Source organism: Limanda limanda, chromosome 1 (assembly GCF_963576545.1).
Source record: "Limanda limanda chromosome 1, fLimLim1.1, whole genome shotgun sequence".
Classification (NCBI taxonomy): Eukaryota; Metazoa; Chordata; class Actinopteri; order Pleuronectiformes; family Pleuronectidae; genus Limanda; species Limanda limanda.
The window spans coordinates 26,575,545-26,597,487 of record NC_083636.1 but is presented as its reverse complement, the minus strand read 5'-3'; the positions used below and the strand labels follow the sequence as shown (position 1 = coordinate 26,597,487).

At 43.4% G+C, this 21,943-nt stretch overlaps 1 protein-coding gene across 1 annotated transcript in view; it reads left to right on the top strand.

Annotated features, from left to right (window-relative positions):
• Positions 1-21,006, top strand: part of arhgef28a (Rho guanine nucleotide exchange factor (GEF) 28a) — a 52,090-nt gene extending 31,084 nt beyond the window's left edge. The window contains exons 16-36 of the mRNA XM_061075772.1: positions 495-596; positions 1,200-1,323; positions 2,992-3,127; positions 3,215-3,270; positions 3,358-3,415; positions 3,583-3,718; positions 4,461-4,573; positions 5,065-5,205; positions 5,349-5,599; positions 6,326-6,451; positions 6,549-6,666; positions 6,828-7,082; positions 7,736-7,812; positions 7,976-8,154; positions 8,240-8,331; positions 8,410-8,595; positions 10,103-10,323; positions 11,003-11,050; positions 11,654-12,172; positions 14,778-15,063; positions 18,618-21,006. Coding sequence (XP_060931755.1) covers positions 495-596; positions 1,200-1,323; positions 2,992-3,127; positions 3,215-3,270; positions 3,358-3,415; positions 3,583-3,718; positions 4,461-4,573; positions 5,065-5,205; positions 5,349-5,599; positions 6,326-6,451; positions 6,549-6,666; positions 6,828-7,082; positions 7,736-7,812; positions 7,976-8,154; positions 8,240-8,331; positions 8,410-8,595; positions 10,103-10,323; positions 11,003-11,050; positions 11,654-12,172; positions 14,778-15,063; positions 18,618-18,793 — 3,400 coding nt within the window. The 3' untranslated portion in view covers positions 18,794-21,006. The remainder of the gene's footprint in view (positions 1-494; positions 597-1,199; positions 1,324-2,991; positions 3,128-3,214; positions 3,271-3,357; positions 3,416-3,582; positions 3,719-4,460; positions 4,574-5,064; positions 5,206-5,348; positions 5,600-6,325; positions 6,452-6,548; positions 6,667-6,827; positions 7,083-7,735; positions 7,813-7,975; positions 8,155-8,239; positions 8,332-8,409; positions 8,596-10,102; positions 10,324-11,002; positions 11,051-11,653; positions 12,173-14,777; positions 15,064-18,617) is intronic.
• Positions 21,007-21,943: the final 937 nt, after the last annotated feature.

Below are 21,943 nucleotides of genomic sequence, written 5' to 3'. Positions count from 1 at the left end.
TAGTTTCAATCAAATATTATGAATCAAATTGTATTTGTAAAACCAATTTTCACCTTCATCTAATAGGGCTTAACAAGGTGTGACACCCTCTCTCCTTAACCCTCAACCTGAGAGAGCAAAAACTACCAAAAAGCATTTGAGGTAAAGCGGCAACTATTAGTTAATTAATATAATATAAATATAATTAATAGATAATAAAACTGAGTCAGTAATTATTGTTATTATCAACTTAAAACTTAATCATAGATCAAGTGAAATACTGTAACATTTATGTGTTCCAGGTTCTTAAATGTGGGGATTCTACATTATGACAGATCGATTATTTATAGGCTCAGACACTTAAGACGTAAAATCCCATAACTTTATGTCCAAGAATATTTTTCACACTTGTCCATATGAATCGATAATGAAACTCTTCATTAGTTGCAGCCTCCTCCTGTGTGATTGTAGCTTGTATGGTTTCATCAGCACTGAGTCGTCCATGTTCTTTGCAGGGAGATTAGGTTCCGTAGTCGTGCCCAGTCTGCGGATGACGAGGGCAACATGGAGCTGGCAGAGTCGCTCCAACACCTCACGCTGTCTGAGTTCCTCAAAGAGTATGTGCGGGGGGGTCGAACCTTCCTCTTGACCGTCCAACTTAAACAAACTAACCTCAAAAAACCCTACTCACCGTGTGACTCGTTTACCGACTCTCTTCTCTAATAATGGAGTCGTTATTATATCTTAACAATGTGCACCAAAGACTGTCATCGTCATTTTGCATGTCTCTAACAATCTACTAATTTGAATTTACTTTCACAGCACAGGGCTGCAGAGAATCTGCACACATTGTGACTAACAAAGGATTTGTGTTTGTGTGTGTGTGTGTGTTTGTGTGAGTTTTATTTTGATTTTGATTGCTTTCCTTAACATTTATTCTACCACAGAGGTGCAGTTACATGATTTGATGAAGTGTTTAATTCATAGCAGGAAGTTGCAGTTTGAACTAACCACATCCAGGTCAAGAACCAGTGGCATGCTTGTGGACTATGAGTATATAACGGACTTTCTGTCTGCACCTGCAGTACAAAAGCTCGTCGTCCTTGCTTTTGAATAGAATAAAATCAAACTAACGCAACAGTGACTTGTTTAGTGTCTTTTATTTATTATAATAGTGCACACATTTTATTTCCCTGACATTATTTTAAACCTTTCAACAGAATTGAGGAGGAGGAGCTGGATAAGTACAGCATCCCAACCAAAGCGGAGTCCGAGAAGTACAAAGTCATCCGCACCTTCAGTTTCCTCAAGAGCAGGATGTCCAGCACACGCAGCAAGACCAAGGTAAAACACCACGGACTGCTCACACCTTAAAACCAATTACATTAATACAAGTATGGTGTCAGCTCAACAACAAAAAGGTCACTTGAGGGAATGTGTGGTGGTGCATAAAGACAAAATCTTCTGTGTGTGTATACAGTGTACTTTATTTAGACCCATTTATAAACATCTACAAAAGACTGGGTGCAACAGCAAACTTCAAAATTGGCAAGAATTTAACATTAAAACATGAATACAACAAAACAGTGGCCTATTTCATGTGGTTAAATGAAAGTACTGTAGGTGTTGTTTTTTATTAGCACAGCAAGTTTATTATACTTTCACTTTTCGTGTTTGAGATGCCAAATATAATCAGTTATTGGGACATTGACTGTGATATTCACACATAACCAACAGTACATTTGTTTTTGTTTTTTTTGCTAATATTTTGACACAAACTATAAAACTGCAAACCTTTGATTCGGTTTGGGGACAAATATTGTCATAGGAGGCCCGATTTGGTCGGCAGCGTGTTCTTTCTAGTTTCAATCAAATATTATGAATCAGATTGTATTTTAAAACCAATTTTCTCCTTCATCTGATAGGGCTTAACAAGGTGTGACAACCTCTGTCCTTAAACGTCAACCTGAGAGAGCAAAAACTACCAAAAAAAACAAAAAGGGAAAAAACATTGAAAACTCAAGTGCAGTAGATGAGACATGGAGCAGAGCTGATTTAAAGACCTGAAAAGTGTTTTGCTGTTTAAAGTATTTATACAAAGAAAGTATCTGACAGAGATGAAGGAGCAGCAATGGAAATTGTAATGATAGAGGTATCAGCAATAATAGTAGTGTATGTGTGCATATTGTTTATCTATAAGCAATTTAGTTGTGGTCATAATCCACAATCAGCTGTCACCACGATCTGCAACGATAAAGCACAAGGACTCCGGGGATGAAGTCATGTCAGTCTAAATGATAATAATCATAATCATATTCATATATTTACAGAATTCATGAGACAAGTTTCATAACTTAGAACACTTTGGATATTTCTGTTGTAGTGTTCAGGTGTTCATATTCTGCCTGTAGAAGGGATGTATAGAAGTGAAAATTCAAACAGTTCAGTAGAAATCAGTTTGCCTGATCTAGACTCAGGTGTAGAATATAAGTCTCTGTCTCTCTGTCTCTCTGTCTCTCTGTCTCTCTGTCTCTCTGTCTCTCTGTCTCTCTGTCTCTCTGTCTCTCTGTCTCTCTGTCTCTCTGCCTCTCTGTCTCTCTCTGTCTCTCTGTCTCTCTGGGAGGCAGAACCAGGAAATGTTTCAGAGAATAACTCAGGGTCAAAGTGACCAAACCTGGGATCCAGCCTCTTTTCCTTTTAATGATTAATCCCCTGTTGAGACTGGAAGCCCTCTCTGACCTGCATCTGTTGTTTACGCCACACTTCGTTTCCTTGTCGGAGGACTATCTTTACGGTTAGGAAAAAAAGGCGGGGATTCCTCCCAGGCTTATTTATCTCCACACGGGAGAGTTTCCACTGCAAATAGAAACCTGAATCTCTTTGTCCCGATGTGGAGAGAAAAGAACTCGGGCCTGTTTTGACCTGAGCTCATAGTTGTCAATGAAGACGTTTTTTTTCTCCATCTGTGTGCCCTCTTCGTTTACACCCATGTCTCTCTCGTGGTTTTCCAAGGGGAAGGGGAAGGACAGAGAGGCCAAGGACAGGCAGCAGAATGGACATCGGTTTGGGACAGGGTCCTGTTTAGGCCCAACCATCTGTGTGGTGTGTGACAAACCAGCGTCTGGCAAGGACCTGCTGCATTGTTCCAGTGAGTAAAATCATAAATCCAAGACGTTTACAGTCTTAACTTTTGTAAAGAAAATTCATGTGGATCAAAATGTTTCTTTCCCCCTAGGCTGCACTGCCATCGTCCATAAAGGCTGTAAGGAATCTTTACCGCCATGTTTGAAGGTGAGCGTGGTGCTGTTGACTCGATCTGCTTGTGTTGTTTCAATTGTTTATACGCTCTGACCAGCCTCTCTCATTTGTATTACTTAGAAACTGGATAAATATGCTGTTACGACGGTGAAGAACAGGACAGCATCCCTCCCACAGAGTGAGTTTACAAGACCTGTGTCAAAGGGTCACAAATTGCTCTGTTGTTGATTTCTTGTAATCGTCTTCCTGTGCACCGAAGCTTCCTGTTTGTGACATTTCTGCGTGGTTGCTCTACTGGTTTTAGTGGTATGTGCTAATGTGGGCTTATTCTCTGGATCCCCACAGATTTCACAGTGAGAGACACATCTCCGCAGTGTGTGATCCCCATCTCTTCCTCTCTTCCTGTCATGACGGCGAAGGACAAGAAGGACACGGTGACCCAGACAAGCTGTTTGTCTGGAAGTTTCCCTAACAGTGACAGGTCAGTATTTAATACTGAATATCTCAGCCCTGAAGTGAATAACTAGGAACTGGTTATAAACTTTAAATCCGTCAGTTCAGAAATGGAAAGTCCCAATACAGAAAGTCTCAGTAATGGAAAAAATACCTTTCAGAGAATAAAAACAGTGGAAATAGACATGATGATCCTGGGTAAAACTACACAAAGCACACACTTAGTCTGCTAATATTAGAGGAGGAACCCACATAGTCCTGTCTTCATGAATTCAGAGGACATTATATTGACTTACATTGATTTCCTGGACACTTACTCGAACTTTAACCATAGTTACTACCTGCTTAATCCGTCATGGGGACTTGTTTTTGTCCCTATAAAGAAGACAAGTCCCAATCATGTGACCACACACACACACACACAAACACACACACATACCCTTCCTTTCTCTTTCAGTTAAATAGGCAGATGTTTGTAAGAAGTAATGAATCTTTGTTTATGTGTGTATATACCTATGTTTATAAATGTATGAATATGAACTGAATCCTCATTACTTATTATGTCACTGGGTGTATGAAATTAAAATCGTAAGAATAATTTTAAGGACATAGAACAGAACAGAAGTTGGACATTTTGTGGTTAATTTAAGATTTCAATGCAATACAAGTTTTAAGAAGTGACTGGGCATCAAACTCAATATATTGTGTGATGATTTTGGTGAAAGTTATTCACATAATAATGTTTCTCTGTGTTTTCTCTGTGGGTACAGTCGGCTCAGTGAGAGTTCAGAGACAGAGTGTGACGCCATGAAGGGACTCAGTCATTCAGAGGAGCTGCCGACTCCGACTTCCTCAACCTCCACGGACTCATCCTTCGTAGAAGGTATGAGATGAATGAAGCTCATTGTTTCAAAGATTTACACTGAAAAAACACGAAAAAACAGATTGATGTCAAAGGGGTTTATCCAAGTCTACATGTACCCAAACAGTATTTTACTACCAGGTCCCTTTAGTGACCAGTGTGGCCTGGAAACTGTCCAGTAATAAGAAGCAAAGTGCACAAATGGGAAAAGTGTAAATGAGCTGTTAGCTATGGTCACACCCCCTCTGAGGACTGTATGTTACAAAATGAGAATTGTTTGAAAAAGAAACGTGTATTTAAAAAAATGACACTTTTGATTGTATGGTACCTTTTTTTCAATATTCATAATCATACATAAATGTAAAGAGAAAAGAAAGACTCAGGTAATTATCTGCAGGGATGAAGTAAAGTGAAAGTAAATGGCCCGTCTCTTTTTAGTAACAGCTTTACACAAACAAATGAATTATGGCAATTTGAATAAAAAAATGTTTTATCCCCCTTCATACCCATAGATTGTGTGGACGTGTGTATCCAAGGTGACATCTCGGCGGATGCTGCGGATTACGAGGCGGAGTCGTGGAGCAGCACTGTGGAGCACAAGTTCTGCAAGAAGCTCGACAAGCGAGCGGTCAAGAGGCAGGACGTCATCTACGGTGAGCAGTGAGAGTTGAGAAAGAAGACCACTGGAATGTGTCGTCTTCTCACAGGGGTTGAGCAACAGATTCAGATTGTTGCAGAGAGGGAACCTGACGTAAAAGTGTTTTTAAGTGACCCGCGTGTTGAACCTGTGACGCAGAGCTGATGCAGACGGAGCTCCACCACCTGCAGACGCTCCACATCATGGCCGAGGTTTTCCGGCGAGGCATGAGGGAGGAGGTGCAGCTCGACACAGAAGCGGTGAAGCGGGTCTTCCCCTGTCTGGACCAGCTGCTCCTCTTCCACCACGGCCTCTTCGCCGCCATGAAGGAGCAGCGACACAGCTCGGCCCAGCCGCAGGGACACGGGAACTACCTCATCCAGCGAATAGGAGACGTCCTGCTCCAACAGGTCGGCCCTCTGAAGCTACCTTATTATTTAGCGTGACTGATTGAAGCTGGTGCAAAAGGGAATCTGTATATGTGTGTTTTTCTCTGTTTAACACTTTTTTATTGGTTTTCTCTTTGGGTTATCAATACAATTATACATTAACACATCACAAATCTGATGGATATACCCCTACCCACAATAAGACCCACCCACCCCCAGCCAGCCTACCCCATGCAGCAGAAGTACATACAATAGAGACACTTTAGAATGTATACATATATATGTATATAGGAATATTAGATTATTACAATACAATTACACTGCTGCAAGGCAAAGCAGAGAAAAGAAAGAAAGAGGAAAACATTAAAATTAAATTAAAATTAATTAATAAAATAAATCAGTAAACAGGTAAATACAATTTAAAAGAAATAAAAATAAAGGAGGGAGAGGGGAGGGGAAGGGGAGGGGTGGTTGCCATCTAATCTTTCTCTTGTAGTGGGCTTTGTATGCTCTCATAGTACGACAAGGAAGGGGTCCAGGTTCTCTCAAAGCTCTGTATGGAACCTTTCAGAGTATATCTGATTTTCTCCAGTTTCAAGAAAGACATTGTGTCTCTAATCCATCTACTGAATGTGGGAGGTGTTTTCTCCTTCCATAAGAGTAGTATCAGATGTCTGGCAAGCAGAGAGGTGAAAGCTATGACATCATGGGCCCTGCCTTTAAGAGGATATGTGTGTTTTTCTACAGTTTTCAGAGGAGAGTGGCGAGAACATGAAGCAGGTGTATGGAGATTTCTGCAGTCGTCACAACGAAGCCGTCAACTTTTTCAAAGAACTACAGCAGCACAACAAAAGATTTCAGAACTTCATCAAGGTACTTCTACAATCTCAGATAAACAGATAATAATAACAGCATCACTACGATACTGCTCAGGAAGTATTAGCATCATCTTTTATGCTTATTTTTCAAGCAACAAGGCAATAATTCCTTGGTGCGACGGAAAGAGATCCCAGAATGCATCTTGCTCGTAACCCAAAGGATAACAAAGTACCCAGTGCTGCTGGAGAGGATCCTACAATACACTCAAGGTAAGTCATCTGCTGCCACCTGCTGGGGGAACTGCTCACATGGTCAGCAGAGCCAAATAACCAAACAGCACTCTTCATGCTATTTCATCTGTAAATGTTCATCTAAAACACAACATGATCCTTCAGTCTTCTCTTCTTCTTGGTCCTTCATTATTTCTCAGCGGACACAGAGGAACGTGCCGACCTTTCCAGAGCCCTGGCTCAGATCCGAGAGGTGATAGCAGCCGTGAACTTGAGGGTCAGCGAGTACGAGCGGCATCAGAGATTACAGGAGGTGTGGAACCGCATGGAGAACCGCAGCTCCACCAAGCTGAAGAGCGGACATACCTTCAGGAAGCAAGACATGATGGGGCCGGAACAAATTCTCAAGCACCAGGGCCTGCTCCTGTGGAAGACTGCCACCGGTCGACTGAAAGGTGAATATGTATATAGTTACAATCTGAGATTTCTCAAATGACATCTTCATGTCTCTTCTGGATCGTGTGACGTTATCACCTCTGCCTCCTCTCTGGAGCCCCTAGATTCAGTCATTGACTGTGACTGAATTCATCATATTTCACAGTGAGAAGTGACCACCATTGTTTTCTGTGTATTTATAAAGCCCTAAATAGCAACATGCCATCATACATAAACTGGTCCTGTAGCCAAGTGAGTGGCTAAGTCCCATGTTCTGATTTTCAGAAAATTGCTTTCTAAGTGTTTGGGCAGTTGTGGCTTAGGGGAGAGAGTGGGTGGTCCACTAACCACACAGTCTGTGGTTAGACTCCCAGCTCCTTCAGTCTGCTTGCTGAAGTGTTTGGGTAATAAACTGAACCAAACTGCGAGTGGTGTGTGATAGAAAGTGCTGCACATAGAAGCAAAGTATAAATATACATGTGACTTGTACAGTACTGTTTAATGTTCAGTTAATTTCCATTTTACACATTAATTTAACCATACGTTTTATACTGTATATGTACCTGTGCTGTTATTGAAAATGACATGCCCTCAATGATTTTCTTAATACAGGTTGAACGACTGAATTAATGAATGATGATAATGCTTCTCTTTCTTGTCCTCACCTCCACAGACGTCCTGGCGCTCCTTCTCACAGACACGCTCATCTTCCTGCAGGAAAAAGACCAGAAGTACACGTTTGCCGCCGTGGTACGTGCACATATTAATTGCATCATGTTGATCTCAAATAAATAGCTGTAGCAGCGATCAGAATGTTATACCCTATTAGCTGTTCATATAAAGTAAACCATTTCACGTAGAGCTGCTTTCATCTGATGTAAAATAATCGTTTCCCTGTTTTAATGTGCTCCAGGACCAGAAACCTCCAGTCATCGCACTGCAGAAGTTAATAGTGCGGGAAGTGGCAAATGAAGAGAGGGGGATGTTTCTGATCAGCGCATCATCTGCAGGGCCAGAAATGTACGAGGTCCACGCGTCGTCCAAAGAGGAGCGGAACGCTTGGATGAGGCTCATTAGAGAGGCTGTGGAGAGGTTTGTGGACAGAAACTGAATTTAGAATTTCCACCGTTTGATGGAACAGTTTTTCAAACTTTCTTTCACTTTTGCCTCTGCTCAGCTGTCCGGAAGAAGAGGAGGAATACGCAAGTGAATCTGAGGAAGAGAAGCGATCTGCCGAGGCTCGTGTTCAGAAGATTCACAAGTTACAAGGTACTTTAGTCATGTTTTTTCCTTTATAATCTTGAATATTTCACTTGGTCCTTGAACGATGTGAACCTGTGTTATCAGAGAGTCTGCTGAGCCAGGACCAGCAGATCTGCTCCAGCCTGGAGGAGAAGCTGCAGATCTACAGCGAGCTCTCTGCTCTGAGTGGGAGGACGGACGCCTTGGCTGTCGAGTCGCGGCTGCTCGTCCAGCCGCACTCAGAGGACGTGCCCCAGGCGGCCGAGCTGCTGGTTGCAGCTCTGCAGGAGGGTGAGATGTTTGGAACACACTGTGCACATACAGTACTGTGCTATTTTTTTTTTTTTTTTGCCAACTCAAAACAAGAATCGTATAAAGAAATGCACTTTATTGGTATCTTTCCAACGTTTAGTTTCTCCATACATTTAATATCAATGACAATAGCAGGTCTGTTTTTCTTGGTTTGATCAATCAATCAATCACATTTTATTTGTATAGCCCATATTCACAAATCACAATTTGTCTCATAGGGCTTTAACAAGGTGTGACATCCTCTGTTCTTAACCCTCAACAAGAGTAAGGAAAAACTACTAAAAACCCTTTTAACAGGTAAAAATACGTAGAAACCTCAGAGGGAGAGCCAGATGGTATCTTAAAGAAATATTTATCCTTTGACATAAGCTTATTTGGGGTTTTGCTCAGATATAATGGAAAAAAATAACCATTAACATGTTTTTATCATCTCCCAGAAAATCTAATTTGACAATCTAAGTAATAAGTTTAACTCACACACACAAGTCAAACCAACATGCACCTTACCAGCACAAAAGCCCCGCCCAGTCATACACCACAGAGAGGAGGAGGGGCTGTATGTGAGAACACAAATGTCCGAGTCTGTTGCTCCGGACATTTTCCAGAATGCTTCCTGTCATTCCCCTGGTGAAATGTCCCTGGGTGTGTAACACAAAGAAAACATCTCAGGATGAAAACAAGGGAGCCTGACACTTACAAGATGTCGAGGAAGACATGATTTGGGGAGACAAGATTCAAGAGCTCTTGGCAATAAGTGTTGACAGCGGTGTTGATGTGGTGCCTTCTACATGCTCGACCCAGGCATCACCTCTGGCCTGAGTATTCTGGACATTTTCCTGACGCTGTTGTGAATGCTTCCGACAAGGACTGTCTCCTCCTACAGTCCTCATATGTGTAAAGATTTGAATCCTGTGGCATAGATTTATTTACCTTGCCTTTATTTCATCATATCTTAACAAATAAATTACAGGACAAGCCTAGAAAATCAAATTTGAAATTTAAAGGCATCAAAAATTTATTTTTTTATGTTCCTGTAACCGACCTCTCACACTAAACTCTAACTCACATGCACCTTATACGAGCCAAGTGAGTCTCACGCTTGAGCTGTTTTCAATTCAATTCAATTCAATTTTTTTTGGTGCAGCAGGCAATAAATTCCCCTGTGGAAATCATGTGTTTGTGTTAAAAGCACATCGATATGCGTTGGCCTTTGTCACCGAAAAGTCTCCTCTTCATCTTCGTTGGTGTCTACGACGTGAATGGCTCCGCTGAGATATTGTTTTCTTGTTTTTCATTTTTGTGTCTGTCGCTCAGGGGGGAATCCTTTGCAGGGCCTCCTCATGTATTCTCACATGGGCTCATTTGGACGTTATCCTCAGTTTGCTGTATGCAGAAACTCTGGAGAAAGTCAGGACATTCTCCAAAGTTCAGTGCGTGTCTGAAAAGCATCTTTGGTTTCACACTTGTGTTTTCCCCTGTTTTCCAGCTGAAAACCTTAAAACCACGTTGTCAGCCAAGGCCCGTTCTCAGTGCAGCCCCAGCCTGGACTCTGACACGGACTCCGTGTTTGCCGTCAGTCCTGCTCCGCATGTACAGCTCCCCTCGGATTCTTCCGAGCCCTCACCTGAGACCCCCAAGGCCGGGGAGGCAAGCTGGACCCCGGCCCTCGTTCCTCAGTCCCCGGAGTCGGATGACATTGACTTGAAGGTACATAAGCGAAAGGTATTTAGCTTATTTCTTTGCCTGCTTAATATCGTGCTATGAATTGATATAAAAAATTAAATGTGCTCTTTCTATTTAATATTGATGGACTTCTACGATGTGATGTTTTCCTCCATTACTGTACGGAGGACACACTATACAGCAGTGTTGTTAGAGGTCATTACAGCCTCTGAACTGCATCTGAACGTCACCGCCCTCCATTTCTCCACAGACGTGTGGCTCAAGATGGCCAGCAGTCGTTTTAATAATTCAGCGCGGTCTATTAGAACTACATTTCAGCCTTAATGGGATGAATCATTGATAAGCTCATAATAAAGGAAGAAGTCCATTTAGCTCCCACAGGTATTGTGCCATAAAAAATGGATATACAGACTTATTCCAATTACAGTGCCACCGTTGTGCCGCCGTTAGCAGCTTTTTGTGAGGTAAATGACTTCGATAAGAGAGAAATCTTTTTTTTACCAAACGCTGTGTGATAAATCAACCCAGGTAGGAAAGCAAGCAGCCTCAAGGGGGCGCAGATGTTTCATGAATGCAACTTCAGATTTTGACTCCCCATTAGGTTGTTTTTAACTTCCCCTGAGCAACTTTTTAGATAAATAATGAGATACAGTACAGTTCACATATTAATCTGCATCTTTTGTGCTACTTTGTCCATGAACAGGTTGCTCAAAGTGTCCAAAGCCTGACGCAGTTACTCTACAGTCTGCAGGTGAGTGGACTACTCAGTGTTCTGATATACAACCACCATTTTTCTCACATCCCCCTCCTCTATATTATCACCCAGTCAGCAAGTCAACAAACAAGCACACAACCCACCTCACTGTGAGCTGACACATGCTACGTCAGTGTCATACTGTGTGGAGATGAAGGCTGCAGCACACTCCGGCTCCGGTAAACAGAGAAGTGACACTCCACAGCTGTTTGAAGCCCAAGGAGAGGATCCATCTAATCTTTTTTTCCTGCTGATGGTGTTTTTGTTTCACTGTACACTCACACTCCCCTGTGGTATAAAATGTAAAATCTGTGTCGAGAGAACGTGTGCGTTTGCATGAGGACGTGTGTGTGCACTCTGTGTAGGTTTGAGTGGTTTAATCAAAATGACATTTTCATATTCAAAGTTGAGTATCCTTCCTTCCATATGAACCTGAAAACCACACCTCTGCCAGTGCAGGTGGGATCGTGTCACCCTAAAGAGATGCAGCTTCCTTGTCATATAAAACATCATTTTCATCACAATTTGCCATTCAAATTATCAGATGCACATGTACTTATAGTTGTGGTTGACCTCTGTGCCCTTCTCTCTCTATGCCAGGCTGCAGTGACCATCCAAGACAGCTGCCACGAGGTCCAGAGGCTCCTCCTCCAGGAGAACGGGCGCCCGTCGCCACGAGCTCAGCGACCTCACCTCCCGAGCGCCCGCGGCAACACCCTGCAAGAGCAGGAGAAGCAACGCAACCTGGAGAAGCAGAAGGAGGAGGTGGTGGCAGCCCAGCGGCTCCAGGACCGCCTGCGCCAGGAGAAGGAGCGCTGGGACAGGGAGTGCCAGGCCAGGGAGAGCCAGCAGGGGGAGCAGGAGAGCAGGCTGGAGGAGAGGGAGAGGCAGTGCCACCTGGAGGTGGAGAGGCTGCGGCGCGAGAGGGAAGAGCTGGACGAGCAGCAGGAGGAGTACCAGCAGAGCCTGGAGCGGCTCCGGGAGGGCCAGCGGAGCGTGGAGAGGGAGCGGGAGCGTCTGGAGAGCCAGCAGACGCTGCTCCAGACGTGGACGCACGGCCGCCAGAGGAGCCTGCCCACTGCCATTCCACACATGGTCATACCTCTAGATGGGCAGCAGGTACGGGCACGAACACAATTGACGCCTAAAACATATCTTCAAAGGTTTCAAAAATAACTTCAACCTGAGTCACGTGACAAGAGCTCTGAGAGGTTTCCGACCAAAGATCTTGACCCTGACGAGAGTGTGATGTAGATATTCAGTGTTTATGGAGTATTTCTCCGCCAGAGTCATTAATGTGAAGCTTTTCTCCGACAGCTATCATCCTGAGTTACACTCATTTACACAGAGCAGCTCAATCCCCTCTTGATGTACGACCCGCGATAATGAGAGCAATTTCAGCATCATTTGTCTTAGAGCTCCGGCAGCTCCACTCACCAATAAACATCCTAATGATTGATGATAATTAAACCGTTGCAAATAAAAGCCCAGACGAAATAATTAAAACCAGAGGCACGCGGCCCAAGAAAACCAATCAGCCGTGTCCAAAAGGGTCTAAATTATCGACACGCTGTTTGAAAAGCACAACGGCCGAAATGTCCCCCGCAGCTGGACGTCACGGAGGATAAAGGGTGCACTGTTCGCCATGGCCTTTAGGTCTCAATGTACCTCACGTGCAGAAGCAGCAGCGGTGAAACAAACAGAGCACGTTTAGCCGTCTTTGTGCTGCTCGGCTCAGCAGGTGTGGGCCGGTTTCAAAAGACGCACACAGAGCACTCGAACGGACGGACAAATGAGCAGACTTGTGTTACGCCGTTCCCTCTCCCCCCTCATTAATCTACGCACCACCCAGGGCTCTTACAGGCGAGACGTGATGAGGTTCTCCTGGGCTGTTTTTCGTTATTTACGTCCATTCATCTGTTTTAGTCGGTGCAGTAACAGCCGCGGTGTGACAAAGGCGTGCAGAGGTAGTGGAGGTCCTTATGTTCCCCGCTAATGCTTTAGCCAGAGGCTGCGGTTCATGGGGTCAGAGAAGGATCAAATGACGTTCACACACACACACACACACACACACACACACACACACACACACACACCTCTAATTAGCTGCGTTGCCTCAGTTCAGCAGTGGTGTGATGATGGGAGAGAAGAGAAGGATGGTATTAGACAAGGATAGTCTGTCACACCTTCTCATTAAAGGGTCAGTTCCCCAAAATGACAAACCCCCTCCAATCATCCAATGGAGGTTTGTTTACGACGCTTGAAGCAAAAAGAAATGTTGCGAGTAAAGGCTCCATTATGCTTCTCTGGATCCCATGGACTCTTTTTGATTTTTGCTTTTCCGACGACTGTAAACAATTCCCCAACAGTAGGTGGCACAATGGAAGACGAGCTCAGAGAAGCCTACCTCAATGCGCGTAGAAGAAGTCCACGTGTGTTTATCTTCCTGCTCCCGGCTATCCTCATACACAGTGAACGGTGGCAACTAACAGACCTAAATAAAGTGACACCCAGCAGGTCAAAAATGCTGATGTAATCGTTTCTTAGTGCAGCGGTTCCCCGGCCTTGTTTCCGAACTGCGTTGCTAATTCCACAGCTTGAAGCTACACGGAGCTAGCTAGCTTCCCCCCAGCTTCCACACACAGTCACCAGGGACTCCCGATACTTAATACTACCCAGTGTTTGCTTCTAACCTGACGGTGTTTGAGAAACAGTGTCATGATAGAAGTGGAATTAATGTCGTGACAGCGGGTTTTTGTGCTGTTACCACAGCAGTTAGCATGGTGGCTAGCCCGCTAGCGCCGTTATGAAAGTTCGTTATAACCGTATGTGACCGTACACACATGCCGTCAGTGCTCTAACCAGACACCGTCAGCCAGACAACTCCTCTAGCTTAACACACTTGTCACATTAATCGTAGAATCGTAGTTGTGTTTGGGTTTATTGTGACATAGGGGATGAAACAGGACGTTTGAGGTCCGTAAATGATGTCGTTCCGAAATGCTGTCGTTAGCGGACCAATCACAGCCAAGGTCTGTCCCAAGGCTCTCCGCCATGCCCACGGATAGTAAGAAAAATCAGAGGTGCACGAAAAGGTCTCTGAGGCGCTCGGAGTGGGCGTTTCTCTGTCCGTGTCAGTAAAAACGGAGAAGCATATATCAGCCTTAAGCAGTTGTGCAGGGTTGTGAGCTCCACAAATATAATCCCATACACTGCCTTTGTGCTGAGGGTGGAGCAAGACATGTTATAACTCACATATGTGTATATAAAAAAGAATGACATGGCAGCTCCAACAAGTGAAGCCAAATTGTCTTCATCGGCCCCCTGGTGGCTGTCTGAAGTATAGGTCATAAAGCCCTGCCTCCTCCATGTAAGCAGATGGGACATGGACCAAATTCAACAGAAGAAGTTTGTGTTCGGAGCATTTTTCTGTTATTTTATCACACTGTGTAAGTTTGTTTGGTCTTGATTAGTAATTTGATGTTATAAAAACAGGTTGAAACATCATAATTGAATTGATTGGTCGTGCATCGACTACAGATGCCAGTTCGAACAAATTTGACGTTAAACACAATTTGTCTGTTTGAATTTCCATTCTCTCTAAAAGTGCTCATGTCTAAAAAATATACAATTTCTCTGAATTCACGTTTCACACAGTGCTTGATTTTCATCCTTCTGTCTGTCGCTGAATGTGACCGTGACATTTGTCGTCCCCCCCCCCCAGGACTCGGCACCCAGTCAGTCAAGAGACCTCGGCGGTAACGGCTCCATGTTTGTGAACGAGGCTGCGTTCGCCAGCACCAGCGTCAACAACCGCCACGTCCACCACAAAAAGAATGACCCAAGCAAACACAATTGTCTCAACACCCTGCTAGCCAGGTCCAACAGCAGACAGCCCCCCATAGCTAAGACCCCCCATAGTCCTCACTCCGACTCCCAGGGATGGATGATGGAGACGGGATACCTCTACAGCCCTGCAGGAAAGCTGGGACTGCAGAACACCCCCCCCGGTAAGAATGACTCACAATTCAATGTGTTTCGAAAAACAGTGTCATTACAATTTGCTAAAATCTGCTAATATTGTAATTTGTCCTTGCAACAGTGCATAACCCAAAATGTTAATTTTGCTGTCATGTGGGAAGTAAACTGACAGTGAAAGATCCACCATAGAAAGCATCCAGTGACTCAATTGCTAATTTTCATTAAGTGGTTATGATTAATATCCTGTATCTCAGAGCTAATGGTGCAGCATCACGCAGCTTAAGTGCCTCTTTTATTGCACAGTAGGACGTTGTTTTCATAGCGGCTCAACGTTATTGAGAAATGTACTTCCTGTGAGAAAGTAAACAAACCCTCTGCCTGCACTGGTTTCATCCATACTGTACACACACACACACACACACACACACACACAGGCTTACACACACACTACTCCCAAGGCTGTATACCCGGTGAGGCCTTGTCTGTCCTTCCTCTCCGTTAATCAATGTCTCCTGACAAAGAAACCCCCACCACCCCCCCGCCCGCCCTCCCCACCGGCTCCACCTGCACCAGCAGCGAGCCGGGGTCCCTCGCCTGCCAGAGCAAAGGGAAATCAATGGCCTCTCTATCTATCGACTGGCAGACAACAGCATGTGAATCACAGTTCGCCGGCGATGGCTGACTGATTGGGACATTGATCTTGAAAAATCTTTACAAAACTCATTACAGCATGACTTGTCATCGCATCAGGCGAAAGGGGTGGGGGGGCGGGCGGGTGGGGGGGGGTGAAAGGCGGGGAATGAGAGATGGAGACGAGGATTCATCCGGGCTTCACTCGCGAGGCGTCGGCCCGCATTCTCACTTTTGTGTCCGTCCACATTCCTAATCCATTCATGCACACGCTCGTGCTTACATTCAGGACAGGCGGGGGGGGAAATTACAGGTTACAATTCGACTCAGCCCGTGGGAAAATGGGTCGTGTCAACTGCAGCTGATGTGGACTTCCTGGTTTGGTTTGCCAGCTACAGGCGGTGCATTCTCTTCCTCATTGATCAGCTTATTAACCTTTCCTCATTATTGAGCACACACAGGTCCCAGTGAAACCAGAGTCACTTGTTAACACGCCCGGGGCACACACTTGGCTGCAGCCTGCGATGCAAGGTGCGTCCCAGCTGACACCAACCCACCATCCACTCCCATGAGGACCTGCAGTCAAATAATTATAGGAAACTGAATAAACCTTCCAATCTCCACATCATTTCTATTAGTTTTTAACCCTGTAAAAAGGAGTGGTCGTAGGTTTTCATGTGCACTCCAGACTTTAAATGCTTCTCAGCGACCGCATAGTTAATCACCCTCCGTCTGTGGTATGTTGAGGAACCGGGTATCTCTTTGTTCCTGTAAGACGAAAAGGAACCTCTGACAAATGCAAATTCCCCAACGTGTTACCGGTCACACGGATCAAAATATGATCTCACTTTGCATCGTCACCTGAGCATGTGAACAAGTGTTCCCATGCATGCATGCACACATACATACCCACCCTGTTTCCATTTCCATAATTTGTCCCGGCACAATGTAATCTAGAGGAACCAGTTGCATGGAAATGACTGCTCATCTGATAAGTATTTGTTTTTGTTGCTCACAAAGGACGAGATCATTACAAGTTGAGGAGAGGGATGAAGCTGTGTGTACAGTAGACTAATTATTATTGTATAATGGGCTGCATGAGGCAACAACCTGCTTTATGACTGTGTAAAAAAAGCTTTGAGCTGCACAGTAATGTTTTTTAATGCTCTACACTGAGATCTAATATGGGACTTTTTGTGTCCCTCCAGATCAGGAAATGTCTGTGTTTGACAGGACAATTAACACACTGAAACAGATGAATAAGTCAGAATGATACATGTCATCAGAAATACTTTCCAGATGCATTTATTTTGTTGTTGTTGTTGTTGTTTTAAAAGCTCAGTGCTTCATCAGTTGTTGTGTACTGTTTATTCAACTTCCCCAGACTGATCACATAGACTTGTGAAAAGAAAAGCAGTGGATGTGCATGATTTAAAATGAGTTGCTATATTTTATCAACATTATTTAGCAGGAGCTACATTTAAACCTCTCTAACAACACGGATAGAGACCACCTGAAGCCACATCACCAGCTTTTTGAAAAAGCTTCACATTATTATCCCGCAGCTGCATTTCACTGTAGCCTTTTTAACAAATGCTCATTTTATAATTTCATTGCTTTCTTTAAATAGCATCAATTTGATGTCCTTATAATAATTCTGAGATCCTACTCAGTGGAGAATCTTTATGATGTGGCCGATGTCTCATATATCAAAGTTCAGGCCTATGCGGTGGCTCACAGTGCTGCTCTAACAGACTCTTATATAATTAATCAAACGGAGACACTCTCCTACAGGGACACAATGAGGCAATTTATAGTTCACGCCATCTGTTGCCATGACAGCACACACCTGCCCCTAATGCTACATGGTACCCCCCACACACACAGAATTGCAAGCACACACACACGCGGACACATTATCAGCTGTGCACAAGAACACATTGTCTTTCAGGTAATTTTATAATAATGTTATTGCTCTTATGATGAGAACACTACGCCCCCAAGCTGGAAATATAATATTTTTGCTCAAACACACCTCACACACACCCTGGTTGTTCATCCTTCCTCGTTTCCTTCCCCTGGTTTCCTCATCTCGTCTTGTCGGCCATGAATGGGTGCGTAGGCAGGTGTCATCGAATCCCCCCCGTGACGATTGATAGGGCTGACAGAGATAATGATAAACGTGACACCTCTAAGTACAGGGGGAATGATGGATATCCAGAAGATCCTTCTGTTCTGACTTTCACTCTCACGCAGGAGGCAGCAGCTGTGGCAGATCTATGCGCTGTTAGCGATTAGACAAGTGGGCTAAACAATTAGACTGAGCTCATTAAACAGCGGCTACATGTCCCATCCTGGTGATTCTTTTTCAGTGCTTACTAAATGATGAATTCTCCTTAGTTATTTGTCTGGCAGATGCATTATCAGTGTCAGTTGCTGTATTTCCTCTACACACTGTTCATCTTATCAGCTTAGCACAGATGGGTGCAGATCTCCATCACAGCGATAACATTCATGGAATAACTTCCTGTTTGGCAATTTGTTTTCAATGTAAAAGCACCAGGTGTTTTGATTACAGAGCTTTTATTTTGAAAAGTTGCAAACTTAGGGCTGAAGATTGTGTTTGTTTCCTGACAGACACCTAAGGTAGTTGACATGCAATATATGAAAAAATAACACCAGTTTACTGAATTATTCGAGCTTATACACAAGCCACATGCATGATAAGAAATTCAGTGTCATTTTATGAAAAACAGTGAATCTTCACTGTAGATAAACCAGGCAGGATGAACACATAGTTTTCTAGCTTCACTCTGAACCACAGAATATATTGTATATATATATAATTCTGAAGTACCTCCGGAGCGTTAACACAGGACAAGAGAACAGACAGGTTTAATAAAGTCACTGCATTACCTTTAATAATATTGATTTGTTTTGTGTGCCCACATAGATCATAGCAGTCACAGCTACATCGGGGAGACCTGGTTGTCGAGGGCGAGTGGAGCTGATCCGTATCCGGAGCTCCCGCATCCCGGAGACCCTCAGCTGGACCTCAGTGCACTGGTTTCCTTGGAGACTGACAGCGGCGGGGAGGAGGGCAGGGAAGAAACCATAGTGTACCTCTGAATATCAATAAATACGAGACTCTTAAAAAGCCAACCCAGCACTTGGCGGAAGATAGAGACATTAATGGAGGCCTAAGGCCAAGGAATGGATTGGGGCGGCCTCGGAAAGCATTTCCCTGTAAAATATGTTTTTTTCATTTTTCTTGTATATTTAAAAGATGCTGTGTGGTCTTTTTTTTTTGTGGCGTGGAGAGTTACTGGAACCACACAGAGAGAAACTGAGATAAGAAAACTGAGGTTGTTTCAGACTCAATCTCAGATGTGTCATGCACCTTAACTCAAAGCCCCACCGGGTGTTCACTGTCTCTTCACTTTCTGTTATTTGTGTTTGTGCGTGTGGTCTAAATTGTCTGCCTGGGCCTCTGCATCCGTTCTTTTCCCTCTCACCCTTCCTCAAGTCCCACATATCTCATCTCTGGAGCAACATATTTATTAAATGTACCACAGGGGGGTGAGAAAGTGTAAACCCAATATCAGCAAAAACATCAGGCTGCATCTCTCCAGCCGGGGATTGTCCTGACATAGAGTAAACTGTCTCTCTGTCACTTATCAGACAGGCTATGTTTATGTGCAAGCATAATGCAGAGCACAAAGCATTCGAATTGAAAGATGAGGCACGACAGCGTCAGTCCCACGTTTTTCCGACTCACTGCCTGTAGCCATCATTTACTTCTCTTTTATCGGAAGAATGCTTTTTCTTGTTAGGAAAAATAAGCTCAGATGTGGATTTTAAGAAAGATGTTGCAGCTGTAGTAATATCTCTCTGGTTTATCACTGCGCAACATTTCCACCACAAAAGCCTGTGAAAGCATCTTTTCAGAACATCTGCACAACGAAAAAAAAATGTTGTTGCAAACGTTTTGTTATCTTTTATTTCTGCTTCATTTTTCTTGGGATAGTAATGTCCGACAGTCAGTTGCTCCAGCACTTGAAAAACGACATAACAGATTACCATTACCTTTTGTTGTTAGAATGTTCAAATACCTGAACATGCCATTCCCTTCAGATTCAGCTGTTCTTTGTCTCTAGTGCTAATTATCACATGCGATCATGCAGATGTGTTATTTTAAGATGGTGAACTCTGTAAACATTTGACCTGCTAACCATCAGCAGGGTAGTACGAACATTGAGAGTGTTGTTCTGCTGATATAAGCATCACATCCAGGCATGGCTTTAGTATTGACATAATCTTTTTGTTTACATTTTCTGTCATCACTTAATGAAAAGACCATTTTACTTCATCTTTATTTGTAAAGATGAAGTATGCAAATGTTTCGGTGATGAACGGTGGCCTCCTAATAACTTTCACTCTGTGAGAGCAAGAAGGCAAATTAACCATCTGCTTCCTCTGGTAAAGTAATTTGGAGTTCAACTTCGCTAAACTTTGGCCAGCGATATTCATTTCACATTTGCCAATGTGTGACCGAGTTCCACAGGGGGTAAGATGTTATTCTTAAATTATTACCATGTACAATATGAAGTTGTACCTGACACACCTCATTCTTACACTTGAATATTCACATAGTCCATCCATTATCTATAGTGATTATCTTTTATGGGTGGCAGGGCGGCTGGGGCCAATCCCAGCTGACATTTGGTGAGAGGCGGGGTGCACCACGGACGTGTCCCCAGTCCAACACAGGTCCAACATACAGAGACAAACAACAATTCACGCTCACATTCACATCTACTGTCAATTTAGAGTCTCCTGCTAACCTAACCTGCATGTATTTAGACTGTAGGAGGAAGCTGGAGCACCAGCACGAAAACCCAGACAGACACAGGAAGAACATGTGAACTCCACACAGAAAGGCCCCGGCCAGCCGGCAGGTTCCGACGCAGAACATCTTATTCACGTTGTATATTTACTTCTTATTGCTCATAGGTGTTTTTGATTTAAGAGGTCCCTAAAAATGCTTTAGGTGTTTTTAGCCGACACTATAAAAGAGGAATTGAATTAACATTGCAGTCTTCTAATGGGACAATAAGGCAGTGGCAGTGTTTTTGATGTGATTTTGGTACCGTGTCTATACGTGTGTGTGCTTTTATTTATTTATTACATTACAAAAGAGTTAAACTGTTTGTGCTTTGTGGAGGGTTGTATTTTAAATTGGAGCGTGCCTGTGTAAACTGATGAAAGGGTGTTTTTCTTGTTGTTTACTTGTGTGTTATATATGCAGACACAGCTTTATTGATAAAATTACTTTTGTCGAACTTGATTTGGTGCTTTGTTTTTCTTGAGGTCAACACAGCATTTCTCGATGGAGGGCATTTATACAATAATCCAGCAAACTGGTTTGGAACACAAACACAACGTTCAGTTTGGGTACAAAAATCACGTCTTTCACGTGCGTGGTCTGAATGTGAAGCGGTGAACATGAATGTGCTGCACGTCCGGGTTTCAGCAGTGACAGGTGGTAGACAAGTTGTTCAATTGTTACCGATTTCCTGTCCGGCTGCACCGCTGAAGTGCAATCAAAAAACAACATCAGTATTGGATGAAGGCGATATGAAGCAACAAACGTGGCTGGATAAAAAATGCTGGGCTGCTGCATTCTCAACGCATAAAGATTGTTGACAAGGAAACTCAAACTCGTAAAAGCTCAAAATAAAAGCTGACTCCTCAACTGGAGCTTCCTCTGCCCCACACGTGTGTCTCGTGTTGCTCTTTCTCTTTTCGACAAAAGAGCAGATGCCTCAGATAAATTGGGTCTATAGATCACCTTATGTCCCCAACTACTCTTCAAACACCCATTCTATTCCCTTGATAGCTACCGTCCTCATTCGTTTTAGTAGCTCATCAATTTCTTTGCTTTGCTTAATTGAATTTTAATTTAATTCACAGGTAGATCCCAAATAATCCATGCTTTAATAATCATTTATACTAATTAACATATTGATTTTACGGATTTGGTTAAACCTGAGAGGATCTTTGAGTGAAAACGAGCTGAGGGTGGAATTACACTGGTTTAAGTACAAACCGGTATTTAGCATTTCCCTTATTCAAAACCATCCCATCAAGATTGAATCATAAATGTCAACAAGCCACCTTATGAGCATTTCTTTTGATGATTTTGAATATCTTACTATATAACTGTCCATCTATTTTCTTTGATTTTGACTGTATATGTCTACTCAAAAAAATGTGTCA